Source organism: Ascidia mentula, chromosome 8, assembly GCF_947561715.1.
Source record: "Ascidia mentula chromosome 8, kaAscMent1.1, whole genome shotgun sequence".
Classification (NCBI taxonomy): Eukaryota; Metazoa; Chordata; class Ascidiacea; order Phlebobranchia; family Ascidiidae; genus Ascidia; species Ascidia mentula.
In genome coordinates this window covers 17,295,867-17,316,446 of record NC_138573.1, presented here as the reverse complement: position 1 = coordinate 17,316,446, position 20,580 = coordinate 17,295,867, and the positions used below count along the sequence as shown (strand labels likewise).

At 35.8% G+C, this 20,580-nt stretch overlaps 2 protein-coding genes across 2 annotated transcripts in view; one reads left to right on the top strand and one right to left on the bottom strand.

The window, feature by feature from the left end:
• Window positions 1-19,677, top strand: part of LOC145910304 (uncharacterized) — a 133,752-nt gene extending 114,075 nt beyond the window's left edge. The window contains exon 11 of the transcript XR_014403196.1: window positions 19,666-19,677. The gene's annotated coding sequence lies outside the window, so the exon portion shown is untranslated. The remainder of the gene's footprint in view (window positions 1-19,665) is intronic.
• Window positions 809-10,182, bottom strand: LOC145912135 (uncharacterized). The gene is made up of 35 exons (XM_082999550.1): window positions 9,933-10,182; window positions 9,780-9,869; window positions 9,572-9,727; window positions 9,173-9,454; window positions 9,004-9,115; window positions 8,614-8,801; window positions 8,390-8,501; window positions 8,143-8,327; window positions 7,694-7,805; window positions 7,034-7,221; window positions 6,851-6,962; window positions 6,470-6,651; window positions 6,223-6,334; window positions 5,916-6,094; window positions 5,742-5,853; window positions 5,490-5,674; window positions 5,137-5,433; window positions 4,920-5,078; window positions 4,751-4,855; window positions 4,464-4,684; window positions 4,243-4,407; window positions 3,855-4,062; window positions 3,462-3,558; window positions 3,303-3,361; window positions 3,099-3,199; window positions 2,926-3,022; window positions 2,763-2,836; window positions 2,547-2,681; window positions 2,338-2,484; window positions 2,123-2,283; window positions 1,929-2,064; window positions 1,778-1,866; window positions 1,618-1,724; window positions 1,474-1,562; window positions 809-853 (listed from the first exon to the last, which is right to left on the bottom strand). The coding sequence occupies exons 1-34, from the start codon at window positions 10,180-10,182 to the stop codon at window positions 1,546-1,548; spliced, it is 4,932 nt and encodes a 1,643-aa protein (XP_082855676.1). The 3' UTR covers window positions 809-853; window positions 1,474-1,545.
• Window positions 19,678-20,580: the final 903 nt, after the last annotated feature.

Here is a 20,580-nt window from a genome sequence, read left to right as displayed (position 1 = left end):
TTTCGTTAGGCAGAGGGGCAAATATAAATATGTTTCTTGTATGTTTTCTTGTCTTGGCACTTTCGCGACGCAATGACTATGGACAAAACATTCCTTATTGTTGTTTGCTGTAGTTTTGCTGACATTTAATCACTTTCAAAACAAAAAAATCTTAATTGTTTTCTTTACTTCATGATTATCCCCTCACAAATTTAAACGGATTTTCGCCACTGCTTGGGCCAACCTTTCGTCCAATCCTCGACTGTTGTGTTGGTGATAGTTACATTAGGTAAAACATCTAGATACCAATATATTTTTATTAGCTGCAAGATATCTGCAAGAATAAAGACACACCTAACGAAAAAAAAGTTGAAGATTTGGATCAAAATTTCGAATGATAGCAGAAGAGGTTGATATTAAATACCTGTGAAACTTTTAGAAAAGTCAAATGTTTTGTTTTCAAGTACGTTTAAAAACATGCTGTTCGGTTGAAAAAAATTGACCCACGCCCAAAAATGTGAAGAATTAAAAAAATGCTTTTTAAATTTAAACAAATAAAAGAGGCCAATCATGCCATTGCATGAAATATTACTGCGTTATCTGATACGGTGGTGTAGATCCCCTACGTAGCCGATATGTGAAGGTTGTCACAAGGGTTTGGCAAGTTGTGCGCTTGTGCACCAGTGTACCTCTGCCACAATATACCCCGTGAAACCACTGAGCTCCTGTAGCTCAGTTGGTAGAGCGTTAGGCCTGGTTAGCCCAGGGTCTTGAGTTCAAACATCCAGCTAGGCTGCAATGCCTGGGCTTCCAAGCCTGAAAACCTCATGATCGCCATACGTTAGCCATATAGTAGGTCGAAGAACAAAATCCACTGAAATATATTTGAACGGAAAAGTCTTAAATTTTTTAATTTTTTTTCTTCGTATCGACTGAAAAATGTTAACATTAAGCGAAAGGACTAAAACTTCTTGAATTGGCGCGAGAATATGTAAGCCCATATATTACGTAGCGGGGAAATAAAATTGTTGTTTTCTGGTATAATCTGAAATATAGCAAGTGGTTCCCATCACCTTTAGGTACTTTTTATCGATAAATTATTGCAAAAACACAATTTGTTAATAATTTTGTTACAGTAAACACACATATACAGTCATCAAGCACAACAGTAGTCGGTAGGTCTATATAGAGGCATTTACCTAAATAAGAATTAATAATGCCATTGCATCAATGTGTAATCGTTTTGTTATTTAGCTTTATACTCGCGAAGTTTGTAGTGTAATGTAGATTGTAATAGAAACCAATCGCAAATTTTCACGACAGCAGTAGAAACTTAATACCAACTGATCAGTATACCAACAATCAACTGAAAAAAACATGCAAAGGTGTAACTGACAACACATTCCTGCACGGTGCGGAATTGTTTTGCACAAAGCTAAAATTAACAGTAAAACATTTAAAGAAGGGCCACACAATTAATTGGGAGAATGTAACCTGAAAAGAAGAAATTTTTTCATGGAAGTTCGCAACATTTTCATCTTCATTCTATTGTCGTTTCCTCACTTCTTAGTGTATATTGACATCTGAAACAGAACCAAAATATAAAACCAATCAAAATGCAAAACCATGTATATTCACATAAAACAGGTGGTGGAATATTGATCTTCATCGACGTAATTTCCACATTATTGTACACTGGATTTAGGTCATTATCGTCGTCATCGTTGCTACTGTCGTCCTCAGACCTACAAAAATAACAAGTCATACGACCGAAGTACGCAAATATTTAACAAATAACTTTTGGTCTTGCAGATATTCTTGATCTGGATCTGTCTCATTTAGAGTCACAACATCAGCAAGGAGTTTGTGCAGAAATATATATTCCCCCTGAAATATAATAAACCTTTTAGAAGGGACAACTATTGTGCACTTCAGCAACATTTATTCACTGGAGTTTGCACCATTTCCATTCTTTGCTGCCTCATGTTACAAACTGTCTTAAACACATCAACTGAACCAGTTTCACTTAATTCATCCAATAAGTTATCGAAGCCAATAAACATTCCTGTTCTTCCAGCACCATCACTACGAACAACGAAAGTGAATTTTTGGTTTATTTGTTTTCGAATTACCTTTATGTTACCTGCAATGTACAATAATGGGTTCGCTAACATTTAAGGTTCTTTGCACCTCGTCTAAGTGCGTTTTAACTTCCTTTGTAAACCTAAGCAAAGCTGTGGTCGTTTGTGGAACTCCGTGGTCGGGCCAAGCAATAAATTGAAATTGCGTCACATGGTGTTGCCTCTACGTAAGATATTAAAACCTTATTTAAAATCATAACTATGACATAGCACTCACTGATAAATATGTGTTATTCGTTTCCTCAATAGCAATCTTCCTAATAAGATAAAATCCTTTGTTGATGACGTCAACAAACTTGACATTTATCCGTGAAAAGCTTCGAGATTGTCCAACGTTTTCTGGCCAGTAGAGGGCGCACTTGGACTATTTACGCATTGAGTATTATTACGTCACAAAACAAACCACAAATAAATGTTCAACGAAACCTTGCCGTCTTCATAAACACCAGTGAGCATCACAATCACACAAACATTTTGGTCAAAAACCATTGACCAAAAATCATCCATAGTGCTTTGTGTTGGTCCTTGAGTTGCAATCCACTTGTTCGATTGATTGAAACCCTAAAATATTACAAAACAAATAACCACAAGGAAAAAGGAATGTTTTTGGAGTTAGAATAATTCTCCAAATGTTTCACGAACATTAATAAAGGAAGCATTAATGTAATAATCTCCACTTCCATCACCTCCGCCAAGTATCACCCTGTTGTGATCGTCTAAGAATAAATTAAATACAAAACATTTTTAATGAGCAACTATAGGCACTGCACAAGTACTCAATATACATTGTGTTAACTTTACTTACATGGGATTATATCCTTGTAGCGATTTTTGGTTAAATTTTCTTCCATCGTTCCGGTCTGGACACTTAACAAATTACTCGATTGCTGGCTCATGATTTTCTGCAATAAGACGACACACATTCGTCAAATGATTTCTATAAAAGAAACATAAGAACATAGACAGCAGTCCATACACCTTATACTGGGCATGCAGCACTTTATGTCCCTTCTTGGTGCAAAAATCCTTGATGTTACGTTTCAGTATCAGAGTACTTTGTTCTTTCCCTCGATCACCACCTAGTGGATTGTAATAAGAGTTTTACAACCAAACTTTCCAATGTTTCAATTGATATTTTAGGATTGTTTGTGAAGACGAAAAAACTAAAACGAACAAACTTACTTCCATCCTTGACTCGCTTCCTTGGTCTCGGGGAAGAATTCTTACGAGAATTTCGACGTCTGATGTAAACGCAAGAAACACAGTAACAGTTAGTACACTATAAATGCCAAATGGCCGGTTGTATTTAAAAGAACCATGTGTAGCAAGAAAAGCTCTTACTTGTAAAACAAGGCTGCCGCAACCAGAATGACGAGGAGCAGTAAAGATATTGTTGTACCAACAATTGTAGAGGTGGCGGAGGGTGTTGCATTTGTTGCTGAAACAAATTACAGGATAAACGCAATATAATCTGAATATTAGTTGTTATTTATTTTCTCAGAGTTATCTTGACTAAACCTGTGATAAGCGTTGAGTACACTTGTAGACGATGATAAGAATGCTCTGCTAATTTACACTTGCACATATTACCACATAACCGTTGTTGTCCAACAAATTAGGCATTTTTTGACTTAATCGAAAAAACTTTTAGCCAACAAGCACAACGTTAACTTGGGTAAGAATTTCGGTTTCTATGTATGGAAAGATGGTGACTGGCGTAACATCTAAACATACGTTTGTCAAGCTCAACTTTGCATTCCCCATTGACGTCATAAATTGTGATGAAACAAAGTTGAGTGATTGGTTGAAACCGGGCAATGAGTTGTAGGTTTCCACCAATCACAACATTGTGTTGTAATGACGTATTTGGTGAAAACACAAGTTCGCTCCAGTTAGTTTGCGGATCGGCAATTTCCTCAATTTTAACCGAAGCAAAACGCAGCTGAAAACCGTAGGTTTTTGCGTTGGAAAGTGTATAGTAAACACACTGTATGTATCTAAGTTTTACTGGATGCCAAATCCTATTTTTATTTTGAACTGACATGTTTAATTGTTTAAATAAATTGAAAAAAAATCTTTACGGGAAGAGTTTTGAAGGGTTTTATCATATTTAGTATTGTACCTTTACTTTTGTGACAAGGTCGATTAAATTGCTCGGTAGAACAATTTTGATTCGACACACACCATCAACCAATGACATTTGACCGATGACGTCACGAAATATATTTGACGTCATCGCGGAAGCTGTAGGAATATAAAGGCGCCACAAGTTCGGAAACATTTGAACCTGAACATAAATTCTATTTTCAAGCTCCCTTCAATATGTTAGACACGTGTATTTACCGATATATTATAGGAGATATCTGGTTTCAGATGATCGATTGTGGTTGTGTAGATGTGGTTGCTTGTTGAAGGTTGGGTGAAAACTTTACTGACATTGATTGAGTGACTTTCGTTCATTGCTCTTACAAGGTAAGTTATCGATCCATTGTATTTGGTCAGATCTTCCCATTGAACTGTGACCCGGTCGTTGTAACATTTGCTCGTTTGTGAGATTTTTAAAGCTGTGCTTAGTGTTTGAGTAAAAATCGTTGAGGGTTCTATTATTAGTCAAATATCGCAAAATTTACCTGAATATAGGCATATGTGTTGACGTTGTTCTGTGCAAGAAATATTAAGTATGGAAGATGGTTGGTAAAAACGACAACTGTCAAGCTTCGTGGTCATACTTGTGTCTGTTACGCGTATTCTTGTTTTAAATAGTTATTGTAAGGAAAGTTTATTCAGATCAACAAAAACCTTGAATCCACGTTTCTAAAGCAGGTGGAAATTTTGACTTATTAAAAGAACCTAAGGATGGCAAAAATCCTCCAGTAGTATAACAATAACTAGAAGCAGAACTGTAACTACGGTTCAAATTTGAACTGATATAATACGTTCCCATGTACATCCTTAGGTCTGCAACACAAAAATGTCACGAAAAAGTAATGCACAAAAAACAGATATGCAACTGTACCTGAATTAAACGTCATCGTTCTTTCATTTGTCAGTGACACAGAATTATTCGACCAGCATGTAACCAAAGATCTTTGGCCAAATATCACTGAACTCGAAATAACCAAGTGAGACTGTGTCTGATTATGTTGTTGAAAGTTGGTATATATTGTTGTTGGTGTTTTTGTTTGATGGTCGATAATTTGGTTGTTGATCTTCCAATAAACAGTGGGTGATGGAATGCCAGCAAATGTACACGTGTAAGTTTGTGATTGGCTGAAACTTGTTGGCGATGTTGAAGAAATAAAATGTGACCCAACTGCATGCAATGCAAGGATAATGTTTGTTCGAATACAATTTAACAAAACAGAATACCTTCGACAGTTGCTACAGCAATTGTGCTTCCTATAGAATTGTTAGCGTGACAAACGTATTCAACGCTATCGCGAATAATGCTGGAATGTTGCAAATACAGTTTACTTGTAGTTTGGAAATTGCTTGTTTGGGATTGTCGTTGATAGAATCCAGTCGATAAATTAAATGGAACTAATTTCGAATTTCTGCAAAGGTTTGAGGGCAGTTAAATTGTTTGCCGTTTTAACAAGATTCCTGTTGAAAAGTATTTACCTTGTCCAGTAAACATTAGGGGTGTAATATCCAATTGAAGTACAGGTTATGTCGGTTGTTTCACCTTCACTTAATGTGACTTTCTTTGTTGAGACAAATATGTTAGCTTTCACTAAAACGCATGAACACCAGCGGGTAAAATAAAATTTTAATATTTTTTGGTAAATTTCCCACCCAATGCTTGAAATTGAGCTGTTGTCGTTTTGATGTTTGAAGCCACACACTTGTATTTTCCAGCTTCCTCGATTGATTTTAAAGTGAAATGTAACTGTGATGTTGATTTATATTTACCACTGGTTGTTGTTGTTTGATAAATCGAGTTTGAGGGGGAAGAACTTATTAAAGATGTTGATCTGGATTTTTGCGACATAAATAAACTTGCTAGGTTTCAAAATTTGACAACTACAAATAGACTTACAAACAACGCGAACAAACATAATTTTCATGCTGTGTAAGAACATTAAAAAAGATGAGTATTTACCGCATCCAGTTAGTCGTTGGCAAAGGATAACCATACGAAACACAGGTGACAGTGAAGACGTCAGGAATCTTTGCAACTTTGGTAGTTTGTGTAAGGGAGATATTTGCTGCAACTAAACACGTGAAATAACCATTACAAACTCGTCCAACCACGTTCATTCAAACACACTGTATCGTGTACGTTGTTTAACTGTTGGCCTGACTTGACACCATTCTGACCTATACAATGCGTTCCGATATGAACGCACCTTGTACTTGGAGTGTAATGTCGTTTTCATCACCTTTGCTGTTGCTCGTATGGCAAACATAAGAACCAGATTGTATGATATTATCAACTGTTAGATGAAGTCGAACTCTTTGTGAAAATTGACCCTCAGTTAAACTCGTGTAAATAGGTTCGGTTGATAAATCACCAATTCGGTTCCCATCTCTAAACAAACGTAATGTTATCATTTAATTGTTGTTAGAATTCCATAGACAACCCGCTTTGTCTTCTTCATACAGGGCAACCCAAGTAGGATTTCTACACCATTTGACATACCCTCTGTATTTATATAATTTCTAGGCAATAGACAAGAACTTACCATTTCGTTTAGCACGTATATACAATACATTATCGCATACAGCACCTTTTCCATACAACGGTCGGCTTGGGAAATCCAAATGAAATGCAATCCACTTGATGTTGTTTCGAACTTTTGACAACCATGGATGACGTTGTGAGGGAAATATTTGGTTTAACTGCGTTTCAATACCTCATGTTACCAATCGTAGCTGCATATTTTCTTACAGGTGATACACCTGTTTCTTACCGTTCACGGTTATTTCCCTGATTTTTCTGCCACCAGCCACGTTATTTTCCACTCGACATTCGTAAATTCCACTTTGCATTACATCAGTTATTGTCATGTGAAGTCTGTTTGTTTGATGGTTAGTTCCTTGTTGCAAAACTTGTTGGAATATTGACGAATTCGTTGCGTACGTAACCAACGACGCAGACCTTTGACAACAATATATGTTAATTCCAAAACATTGATAAATGAAAATTTATTATTTATAGATAGTCACCACGTGTTGAACTAATTTAATAGACAATGTGATAGTATAAGGAAGGTGATTACTGATTTTCGTAACCTATTCGTATCAAACAACAGCATACTAGCTTTGGCTTTTCTATGTTTATTCGTATTAAAGGAACAAAAAAACAAAATGCGAAAAATGTTACAAAATAGTGCCATCACTTCGAAAAAATATTGTCCAAACATAATTCGCGCCTGCAACTGTACGTTATTTGACATGCATTTTTAATGGGCGTAATCAAAACTTCAAACAAACTTACAAAAACCTACAAATAGCAATGATTTCAATTTTTTGGAAGAAATCTTAACAGCTTTCGCCAGATGGTTGTCCTCCCTTTGGTCACATAGTAAAAATAACAACGTCATAAACGACTTTTCAAGAGTTAATCTCACCTGTACCAATTAACAACAGGTTTAGGGTTTCCATGCGAAGTACAATCAATTATATCCTTTTGTCCGTGTTCCAAATTCACAAAGTTTTTTGTAACAATTATGTTTGCTGGCACTGAAACAATATTGCAGTTTTTGGTAATAATAACATTGTATCACAGTTTTGGGAATTTGCTACATTTTCCTTTAAAAATATAAAACAAAAAGAAACAAATTAACAGTTTAGTTTGAAATGCCTAGTAAAACAAAATTAGTCGGATAGCTGCGATAGCATTTACGACATTTAAACACACAAATTTATTTGTAAAACAATCGCTTCTGCACCAAACACAGCAATTAGTTGGTTTTACCTATTTTTTTGTTTTAGTGGCAGGTTGCGAAACGGCAAACATATGGTTAACTTGGAACATCACCATTCATTTAAACAGCAATTCTGTAATAACAACACTTACCATAAACAGTCATAGTTGAGGAGGCGCTTCCACCATCGTTATTTGCTGTACATTTATATCCACCAGACATTGTGACGTCATTCATAGTAATATGCAACCTCGCTTGATATTTAAACCCAGAGTCCGTTACAGTGTTTTGATATACAGAAGACGTCGAATGCTTGGAAACTTGTACACCATTGGCCCTGTAGTAAGCGATTAATGCAAGAAACGAGCATCGTAATTAAACTATTTTAAACATGTTTACCCTTTCCATGCAACAGTAGGTCTTGGAAATCCAAATGAAACACAATCGACAGAAGCCTTTTGTCCAAAGTTGACAATAATGCTCGAATGAGACGTTGATATATTTGCTGGAACTAAAAACTGTGTTGTGGAATTCAACTATATTTTCAATTCGAAATAACTTGTCACCAGAACCGCTCATACAGCAATTCAAGCAAATTAAAACAATTATGAGGAATCGCAAACCTTTAACTTGTAATGTTTTCGTCTTCTCTCCGCCTCCATTCCAGTTTGTAGCTTCACAAACGTAACTTCCTGATTCAGCAACGTCATGAACTGTTAGGTAAAGAGTTGATCGTCCAGCGTAGGTGTCGCGTTGAGATGTTGTTTGGTAAATATTGCGAGAGGACGATGTTAATACTGAAACACTATTTCTGTAACAAACAATTTTTTAGGTAAACTTTTTCCTTTAGAGTTTATTTTTTTTGGCTTGAATGTTAAGTAAGTAATAAAATATCTTTTGTAATTATAAATACATTATCACACACCAAATCACGTGTTAAACCACAGAAACAAATGTTGCATTATATTCCATGAATATATAATCACTGCGAACATACTTTTATGTTCACTCACCTGACCCACCAAACAGATGGGTTAAGATAACCATTTGCTTCACATACGATTGTTTGTTGTGTTCCGTACTTTACCAACACTTCACTTTTGTCCAGTGAAATATGAATAGATTCTAATACATAAGATTATGTTGCACATCGAATGTACGTTATTGCAATTTTGATTATACCTTGTAACTGCAGAGATACGGTACCAACAGTTTTACAACTGGAGTCTGTTCCAACAAGTTCAATCTGTATGTTTCCAATATGTGATGAGGTTACACTGTTTATTGTGTAACTAAAACTGGTTCCAGTGTAACTAGTTTCGAGAGTTACTCGTTGGTTGTTGTTGTAAATTGCTGAGACTGTGAGAGGTTCTGTATGGAATCCGGATATTTTCCCACTTATAGTGACTGAGTCACCAATCTTTGCCGAATAACTTGATTGATCAAATGATATTTCTCTCTCCCCTGCCAAAGTGCACCAGTTTTAGTGCGTTTATAAATAGGTGTTGTTTTGTAACACGTAATAAGATTTGTCATTGTGTGCAAATAAAACTTTTTGTGAAGGAAACTTAAGATACTCACGTTTGTTTTCACATACGTGATAATTTGTGTGATCACAATGAGCGGTACCCCATCCCCAAGTTCCATTTGTCCTCCCTTCTTCCCTCTGAAGTCTAACACACAAACCACTTCCAATCCCGTTCAACCATGCTGTGTATCCGAAATTTGTCCATCGATCTGGGAACATAATCATATATATTGGAAAACATGAGCACGTATTTTATTTCACCTGATGATGATAATCTTTGAGCAAACACTGTCCCATCAAGCCACTGAAAAGTTAATGCATTTATTTCCCTTTTACTTCCCAAGTAGGCGACTGTAAAGTCAAATTATGTTAGTACTAATTTCATCAATGTTAAAATGATTCTCGTACAAATACTTCCACCGACGTGTCCCCACTTTTGTTTTGCTTCGGCAACAAGATAGTTTTGTGTTTCAGCATCCGGGACACTCGCCAGTGTTCCATTATGTTCACCACATATTGTATTTGATTTGTCCCATGTCTGATCCGGTGTTGAATCGTAATCGGATAAAGTGTAGAAGCGACCAACACAACTGGTAGCGGGATTTCCTGAGTTAAAACCAATATATTTATAAAGAGCTGTTTTCTTGCCAACCATTTGGTTCATTGCCCTTCGTAATATTTGTTTATAGATGTACTATATACTATGTAATTAAACGTGTGTCATAATCACTATTCCTATATTCACAATAGAGACAATATCAAAATTGACTACAGGAATCAGTCTGTGCAAGTCGGTGAACGGCGGATCTGTCTTTGCAAATCAATATATAATATTCCTGGAATTCCAAAGGAATAAAAGACTTCACACAGAATACAAAACAGTGTAAATAAAGACAAAACGAGGGGGGGGGGGACGCAAAGGCGTTATCTCGCTATGTCTACGTCACTGCCCTTGTTGCGTATTCCTAATTAGGTGTAATCACCCAGAAAAATCACCAAGAAAACAGGAACTTTAAATGTTTAAACACAAAAGGTGCTCAACCCGCGTTTATCATCTAAATATATCATCTCCTATTTGCACTGCGTTGGGCCAAGGAAACGGATACTCGTAAACTTGTCTGTGTGTAAGCATCTCTGTTCATGTAAATAGATAAGAGTCATAATAAGTTTACTTTTATTCTTGGAAGTGTAAGATAAGCTTTCTGTTAACAACGTGGAGTGTTCATATTGCCTAAGAATAATCGCATATTCAGTTTAGTTGATCAAAAAGTATTTTGCTGTTTTATGAAAGCGACTTGCCTTAAGTTACACTATAACGTCACAATTTGCCACACTGAATAAGGTTTGCTACTTTCAGTTTAAATAGGAAAACATTAATTACATACCTGCAACCATGCTGCAGAAATTCCCGCATAAACAAAACCAACAAATCAGAACAAAAGACATGTTTGAAACACCTGTGACAGTCATTGCTGTTTAACTGCAGCTACTTGTATCCCATTGATGTATCCAATTATATTTGTGTGTGGGTGTGTAACTGGCTTGGTGTGATGCGTTCGGACATCAACGCGTAGTGTACGCAGCAATACTTTGCCAAATACAAACATAACCATAAAAACTAGAAGACAGTGTAGTGTAACATGCTAAAATTATGGAGCAAACTTGTTTAAGATTCTAGAACATTTAAGTAATAATAAACTATATTGCATCGAATGTGCAATTAACACTTGACGTAACACACGTGGTAACAACCAGTACAGAAAATATATAACATGACTCGTCCATGGGACACATCACATGGGTGCCCATACGCGATATGGTTTTATCGGTGCTTAAGCCTGTTTCTCTTGTTTGTTCTTCTATTGCTGAGAAGGTTTTCGGTGAAAAATAAAAACTACCTGAAGCGCTACCTGAACTACATTTTCTAACCATGGCCAGATTCTTTCGTACTTAAACGATGACTGAAGTGTTCATGTGAACATGCATTAATTTCTTTTTTCAGATGGGCTAAACTTCGAAGGAATTGGTAACGCAGTAGCAGTGACGAGATCCTCGTTAGTCTTTATGTAAGCCACCGTCGATCCTGTCAGCATACGAAATTATGTTGTCCACAGCTATTTGCAAACAACTGGACCCTGTTGTTAAATTGTGCTAAGAGCAAAACATGTGTATTTGTGCTTTTTTGACCCAAATGGGAGTGCTCAACCTTAAAGCGTTTAATTTATTGTATAATATAAACCAACAGTAGGAACCAGGAAGGAACGCTTTTGACAGGTTTGTGGCTGATACCACAGTGAAATGACGTCACCCCTCCCACGATCCTCATTTGTTGCCTTTGACGATGTTGCAACGCTACTATAACAGCCACTCCATTATACCTGTTATGGGTTATCATATTTATGATGAGGTTTCTGCTTTTGGTAAAGAAATAAAGAATTTTTTATCGCGTGGCAATTGAGTGACCTAATATAGATTTCGATACGAATTTGGTGTCAATATTTGCTTATTTTACTTTTGTGGCTCGCAGTAAATTCGCTTAATCAGTTTTCTCAAACATGGATCCGCAAACAAGTATCACCGTTGCGACTTCTCCACACACGTGCTTTAGAGGTTTATAATTACAATATTTTTCAAATATATTCTCTCAACAATGGAAACAAACTTTGAGAAATATCCGCCCCAACAAGCTGTGGAGTGCCATCGGTAACAATCTTATAACATTTATTTATTAAGCGTGAAAGCACGTGCAAACACCCAAATACTTCGTTAAATTTGTTTCAGTTTCCAGTAGTCATACGTATACTTCAGTACTGATTCTCCCAGTTGTCCGTTATTTGACACAGCCGTCATTGTTTGTGTGCTTAATTTAATTAAAGAATATGTTATTTCGTATTTACAGAAAGTACGTCAAACGTGATCGCCAAGCAAGGACGAGTTGTTCAAATCATCTTGATCGCCAAGCAAGGAGGGGCGATCCTGTCAATCACGCCATTCCATGAAAAGTTACTGCGTCAAGATGATTTGAACAACTCGAAACAACAAAAAAAACTATATAGTAGGTCGAAAAAAAAAAGATCCACTGAAATATATTTGAAGAGAAAAGTCCTAAATATGGGGGTATTTCTTCGTATCGACCGAAAAATGTTAACATTAAGCGAAAGGACCAAAACTTCTTGAATTGGCGGCAAGAATATGTAAGCCCATATATTATGTAGCGGGGAAATAAAATTGTTGTTTTCTGGTATAATCTGAAGTATAGAAGCGGATCTCAACACCTTTAGGTACTTTTTATCGATAAATTATTGCAAAAACACAATTTGTTGATATTTTTGTTACAGTAACACACATATACAGCCATCAAACGAAACAGTAGTCTGTAGGCCTATATAGAGGCATTTACTTAAATAAGAATTAATAATGCTATTGCATCAAAGTGTAATCGTTTTATTATCTAGCTTTATACTGGCAAGGTTGGGATGTAATATAGATTGTAATAGAAACTAATCAGAAATCGTCACGACAGCAGTAGAAACTTAATACCAACTGATCAGTACACCAACAATGAACTGAAAAAAAAAACATGCAAAGGAGTAACTGACAACACAATCATGGTGCGTAATTGTTTTGCACAAAGCTAAAATTAACAGTAAAACATTTGGAAGGGCCACACAATAAATTGGGAGAATCGAACTAGAAAAGAAGAAGTTTGTTCCTGGAAGTTCGCCACATTTTCATCTTTATTCTATTTTTATTTCCTCCGTTATTGTACATTGACATCTGCAACAGAACCAAGATATAAAACCAAACTAAATGCAAAACAATGCATATTCACATAAAAAAGATGGTGGACTTTTAACCTCCATCGATGTAATTTCCACATTATTGTACACTGGATTTAGGTCATTGTAGTTGTCGTTGCTACTGTCGTCCTCAGATCTACAAAATATAACATGTCATACGACCGAAGTACGTAAATATTCATTAAATAACTTTTGGTCTTGAAGATATTCTTGATCTGGATCAGTCTCATTTAGAACCACAACATCAGCAAGAAGTTTGTGCAGAAATATATATTCCTCCTGGAATATAACAAACCTTTCACAAGGGAAAACGATTGTAAAATTCAGCAACATTTACTCACTGGGGTTTGCAACACTTCCATTCTTTGCTGCTTCATATTACAAACTGTCTTAAACACATCAACCGAACCAGTTTCACTCAATTCATGCAATAAATTATCGAAGCCAATAAACGTTCCTGTTCTTCCAGCACCATCACTACGAACAACGAAAATGAATTTTTAGTTTAAATGTTTTGAAACTACCATTATGTTACCTGCAATGTACAATAGTAGGCACGCTAACATTTAAGGTTCTTTGCACTTCGTCTAAGTGCGTTTTAACTTCCTTTGTAAACCTAAGCAAGACAGTGGTAGTTTGTGGAACTCCGTGGTCGGGCCAATCAATGGATTGAAATTGCGTCACATAGCGTTGCCCCTACGTAAGATGTTGAAACTTTATTGCGATCGCAAATATCACATAGTACTCACTGATAAATATGTGTTATTCGCATCCTCAATAGCAATCTTTCTAATAAGATAAAATCCTTTGTTAATGACGTCAACAAATTTAACATTTATCCGTGAAAAGCTTCGAGATTGTCCAACGTTTTCTGGCCAGTAGAGGGCGCACTTGGACTATTAATGTATTGGGTATTTTTACGTCACAAAACAAACCACAAATAAATGTTTAACGAAACCTTGCCATTTTCATAAACACCAGTGAGCATCACAATCACACGAACATTTTGGTCCAAAACCATTGACCAAAAATCATCCATAGTGTTTTGTGTTGGTCCTTGAGTTGCAATCCACTTGTTCGATTGATTGAAACCCTAAAATATTTCAAAACTGACGCTTTAAAATATCGTTGTTACAACGAAAGGTAGATTTTATATCTTAGTGTTCATCAATTTTGCCAGATGTGTCACGAACATTAATAAAGGAAGCATTAATATAATAATCTCCACTTCCATCTCCAACGCCAAGTATCACCCTGTTGTGGTCGTCTAAGAATATATCAAACACAAACCATTGTTAATAAAGAACTATACGAACTATACAAGTATTCAATATAGATTCTGTTAAATACACTTACATGGGATTATATTCTTGTAGCGATTTTTGGTTAAATTTTCTTTCATCGTTCCAGTCTGGACATTGAACAAATTACTCGATTGCTGGCTCATGATTTTCTGCAATAAGAGACCACACACATTCGAATGATTTTGCTCAAACAACATAACAACATAGACCGCAGTCCATAAACCTTATACTGGGCTTGCAGCACTTTATGTCCCTTCTTGGTGCAAAAATCTTTAATGTTACTTTTCAGTACCCGAGTACTTTGTTCTTGTACACGATCACCATCTAGTGGATTAAAATGAGGGTATTAATGATTAAAGTGGGTATGCTGTAGACCTAAAAGGTCGAAACAGTGGCCATCTGTCTGCAGCTTACACAATTCATATTATTGGCTCCACTTTGCTAATATTACTGATTAAGTTTGCAAGTCTATGTAATTGCTACTCTGTTTTAGGTTGGTCTTTGAAAAAGCAAAAACAAACAAACTTACTTCCTTCCTTGGTGCGTTTCTTAGGTTTTCGGGATGAAATCTCAAGAGCATTTCGACGTCTGATGTAACTGCCATAAACACAGTAACAGATAGTAAGCTAGAGGCCCCATATCTGTATTATTCCCGGGCCTAACATAAAACCATAAATTAAGGTATACTTCTGTGATTAAATTTTGAGATACATCCCCTTGAACATTTTAATGCCTTTTCAATTAACTTTTTCACAGCACGTGCCTTTTCGCTCATTTAACCATAAATTTAACCCCAAAGAATCGTCGGTTGCCTTGTGACGAAGCTGAGTTTCTCTGTGACAAAGAAGTACAAGACGGGCATTCCCCGCGGGCGAAACTTTTTAAATAGAAATACTGATATGCGGACTAGAGTGGTCTATTAATTAGCTCTTACTTGTAAAACAAAGCTGCTACAATAAAAATGACGACGAGAATTCCAGATATTATCGCACCAGTAATTGCAGAGGTGGCGGAAGGTGTTGAATTTGTTGCTGAAACAAATTACTTACAGGATAATCAGACTTAAATAATCAGCATAGTTAGGCTCAAACAAGCCATTGCCCAAAACAATACGCAGGTGTATCACCACAAAATATCGGTGTAGTCTCATATTTACCTTCGCTAGTTACAACGAGAAACAACAACAAACACACAACACTAATATTAACTGGTATTTATTTTGTCAGGGTTGTTTTGATTAAACTTATAATAGGCATAGACAAATTCGAAATAACGTTTAGCAAACAAGCATATAATGTTAACTGAGTTGGGTGGGAAATTCGGTGGATAGATATGGAAATGTGGCGTCTGACGTAAAATCTTAACATACCTTGGTCAATTTCTTCTTTGCATTTCCCATTGACGTCATAAATTGTGTTGAAACAAAACTCTGTGATTGGTTGAAACCGGGCAGTGAGTTGTTGATTTCCACCAATCACAACATTGTGTTGTAATGACGTATTTGGTAAAAACACAAGTTCGTTCCAGTTAGTTTGCGGATCCGCAATTTCCTCAATTTCAACCGAAGCAAAACGCAGCTGAAAACCGTCTTTGCGTTAGAAAGTGTATAATATACACACTGTATGTATGTTATTTTATTTAATTTGTGAAGAACCTCGAAAAAAGGAAAATAGGAATATGACCGCTGCAGTTTTGCTGGATACCAAATCCTATATTTATTCCCGATATTTTGGGGTATTTAGTATATTTTACCTTTACTTTTTTCACAAGGTCGATTAAATTTTTCGGGAGAATAATTTTGATCCGACACACACCGTCAACCAATGACATTTGACCTGTGACGTTACGAAATATATTTGACGTCATCGCAGAAGCTGTAGGAACATCAAGACGCCACAAGTACGGAAAAATTAGAACCTGAATATAAATTTTGTTTTCAAACTCCCCTGAATACAATATACACATTTGTTACCTTTATATTATATGAGTTATCTGGTTTCAGATGATCGATTGTGGTTGTGTAGATGTGGTTGCTTGTTGAAGGTTGGGTAAAAACTTTACTGACATTAATTGAGTGACTTTCGTTCATTGCTCTTACAAGGTAAGTTATCGATCCATTATATTTGGTCAGATCTTCCCATTGAACTGTGACCCGGTCGTTGTAACATTTGCTCGTTTGTGAGATTTTAAGAGCTGATAATAAAGATGAATTTAATGGTTATGGAGTAATGTTAACATCAACTCTACCTGAATATATACACACGTAATTGCGTTGTTCATTGCAAGGAATGTGTTTGACATCTTTGGGTGATGTTTGATAGAAGAGACAACTTCCTGTGGAGGTTGTGGCGTTTTCTCCCACTGCTTGAAACGTCACAACAATACGTACTTTGTACAAACATATTATCAAGCATTTGTTATATCAAACCTTGAAGCCATGTATCCAGGTTAAATGATGAATCAGTGTGATTAACAAACTTATGTTCTGGCAACAACCCACCAGAAATACTGCACAGATTTAAGGCTGAAGTGAAACCCACGTTACCATTCATGGTATAAAGCGTATCTAGGTGCATGTTAATGTCTGAAACAGATAATATTTACAAAAGAAAAGAACAAAGGTAAAAATCACAACTGACCTTTGTTTAAATACATTGATCTTTCATTCGTCGAGGAAAACAAATTAATGGCGAAGCAACTTACTACAGAGTTTTGCCCAAATATAACGGAACTTGAAATAAGCAATTGAGACTGTGTCTGATTGTGTTGTTGGAAGTTTGTAATTTTTGTTGGTGTTTTTGTTTGATGGTCGATAATTTGGTCGTTGATCTTCCAATAAACAGTGGGTGGTGGAATGCCAGCAAATGTACACGTGTAAGTTTGTGATTGGCTAAAACGTTTTGATGAGGTAGAAAAAATCAAATATGGACCAACTGCATGCAATAAACCGGTTAGTTTCTCCAAAACAAGTTTAATTTTGAAACATACCTTCAACTGTTGCTATAGCAACTGAACTGCCTTCAACAGAATTATTAGCGAGGCAAACGTATTCACCGCTATCACTAAGGGTGGAATTGGTTAAAAACAGTTGACTTCTGATTTGAAAATTGTTAATTTTAGAGAAACTTTGATAAAATCCAATCGATGGATTAGGTGAAACTTTTTTCGAATTTCTAGTAAAGATGTATGGTTGGTTCGATAACTTTGCCATTTCAATAAAAACTCAGTTAAATGGAAAATACCTTGTCCAGTAAACATCAGGGGTGTGATATCCAAACGAAGTACAAGTGATATTAACAGTTTCCCCTTCACGTGTAGTGACTTTCTTTGTTGACAAAGAGATGTTGGCTTTCACTAAAAACAAAAATATCGATATATTATAATACATTTTAAAGATCAGTTAAAATTTAGGTTAAAATTTCTCACCTAATACATGAAATTGAGCTGTTCTCGTTTTAATATTTGAAGCCACACATTTGTATTCTCCAGCTTCCCCGATTGATTTTAAAGTGAAATGTAACTGTGATGTTGATTTATATTTACCACTGGTTGTTGTTGTTTGATAAATCGAGTTTGAGGGGGAAGAACTTATTGAAGATGTTGATCTTGAATTTCAGTTAAAAATGGAATTCAGATTTACGAATAACACGAAGAAAAGTACAATATTTTTCACGCAATTTCAGAAGATTACAAAATATAAACGTTTACCTCATCCAGTTAGTCGTTGGCAAAGGATAGCCATACGAAACACAGGTGACAGTAAAGGAATCGAAAATCTTTGCAACTTTGGTAGTTTGTGTAAGGGAGATATTTGCTGCAACTGAAAACGTGAAATAACCATTATAAACTTGTCCAAACATGTTATTTCTAACGCACTGCACACAACACCATTGGGGCGTACATAGTTCAATCCTTTATAACGTACCTTTTACTTGAAGTGTAAAGTTGTTTTTATCGCCGTTGCTGTTGCTCGTATGACAAACATACGAACCAGATTGTATGACGTCATCAACTGTCAGACGAAGTCGAGCTCTTTGGGAAAATTGACCCTCACTTAAAGTTGTGTAAATAGGTTCGGTTGATAAATCTCCAATTTGGTTCCCATTTCTGAATAAGGGTTGTGTGATAATTAAACTTTGGTTTAAATGCAATACAAACACCATTCTGATAACCCTATAGCGAAAAAACAAACAAAGATTTGGACTCAGATGATCAATCTTACTACATTTGTGTTATATCAAAACAATAGACAAAGGACGCATGGATTTGCTAACAAACGACAAAGAATCTGCACACCAAGACCTTGTAGGTCGAAACAGTGGCAATCTGTATGCAGCTGACATATGTAAAGAATTTGTTATGTACAGCACCTTTTCCAGAAGACCGTTGGTTTGGGAAATCCGTATGAAATGCAATTCACTTGATGTTGTTTCGAACTTTCGACAACCATGGATGACGTTGTGAGGGAAATATTTGGTTTGACTGCGTTTAAACATGTGTCAACAGCCTAGCTACAAAGATCGTAATTTGTGTTTCTTACCGTTAACTGTTATTTCCTTAATTTTTCTGCCACCAGCCACGTTACTTTCCACACGACATTCGTAAATTCCACCTTGCATTACATCAGTTACTGTGATGTGAAGTCTGTTTGTTCGATGGTTAGTTCCTTGTTGCCAAACTTGTTGGAATATTGACGAGCTCGATGCGTATGTAACCAACGACGAAGTCCTATGTCAACAATATATCTTATTTACAACCCATTAATTTGTTGAAAGTTTAATAATTAATGACAATTTATGATGTTTACTCAACGACTAAATAATTATCAAAATTAAGGTAAATTGTACCTTAATTTTGATAAATTGTAACCTAGACATTCTGCACGATTAATTTAAGTTTGTTGATACACACGATGTCGTCTCTAAAAGTTCTTGAAACAAAAAGAGCCCAATGTTAGAGCATCAGTGTGCGAAAAAATGTATCGTTCGAAATTAAAAAAAAAACTCAAAGAACACCATTCCAGCAATATGATGTGATTTACAGTGTATGTTTCCAACCTTTTTTTAAACATTAACATAAAAGCCTAAATAAACGCTAAATATGATATTTAAAATTGATGCGTAAGTATGCATTTATCAGTAGTAAAATTTATTGTGTACGATACTGATGAAAAATCTGAAACAAGTAACTAGTTTGAGAAAATCTCATCAAACTTTGCCAGACAGTTGTTCACCCTTTAATTATGCAGTGACACTATCAACGACATGAAAAACGAATTTTCAAGAGTTAATCTCACCTGTACCAATTAACAACAGGTTTAGGGTTTCCATGCGAAGTACAATCAAGTATTTCCCTTTGTCCGTGTTCCAAATTCACAGAGTTTTTTTGGACAATTACATTTGCTGGCACTGAAACATTAATGCAAATATAATAATTGTGAAATTGTATCGATATTAACAAGTATTCTTTAATTTAAACTATTAAGAAAACAATTTATAGCACAGTTTAAAGGGAAAAGTAATGTACATAACAATACCATGTTTAAAATATGTCGTATAAAAACTAAAGTAGTGTTGTGATGCAACCGGGACACGAAGTATTGGCCGAACTTCTGAACCCGGCCGGGTAATAGACTTTAATTTACCAGGTAGAGTCGACAGTATTTACGACATGCAAATACACAACATTATGCAAAATACTCGCGTTGCTGACTTATGTTTTTTTTTTTTGCTACTGATTTTATCTTATTTTTAGTTTTGTTAGCGGTTGGTTGCGCTGCGGCAAACATGGTTAACCGGGACATCACTATTCGTGAAACATTAAATCTGGAAAAGCAGCAACACGTACCATAAACAGTCATAGGTAAGAAGGCGTTTCCAGCGGCGTTACTTGCTGTACATTTATATCCACCCGACATTGTGACGTCATTCATAGTAATATGCAACCTCGCTTGATATT

Coding starts and splice junctions, on each gene's coding strand:
- LOC145912135 (XM_082999550.1), bottom strand. CDS start 10,182: ATGAACCAAATGGTTGGCAAGAAAACAGCTCTTTATAAATATATTGGT. Junction 9,870..9,932: donor GTGGGGACACGTCGGTGGAA/GTATTTGTACGA, acceptor TTGACTTTACAG/TCGCCTACTTGGGAAGTAAA. Junction 2,837..2,925: donor CTACAAGGATATAATCCCAT/GTAAGTAAAGTT, acceptor ATTTATTCTTAG/ACGATCACAACAGGGTGATA.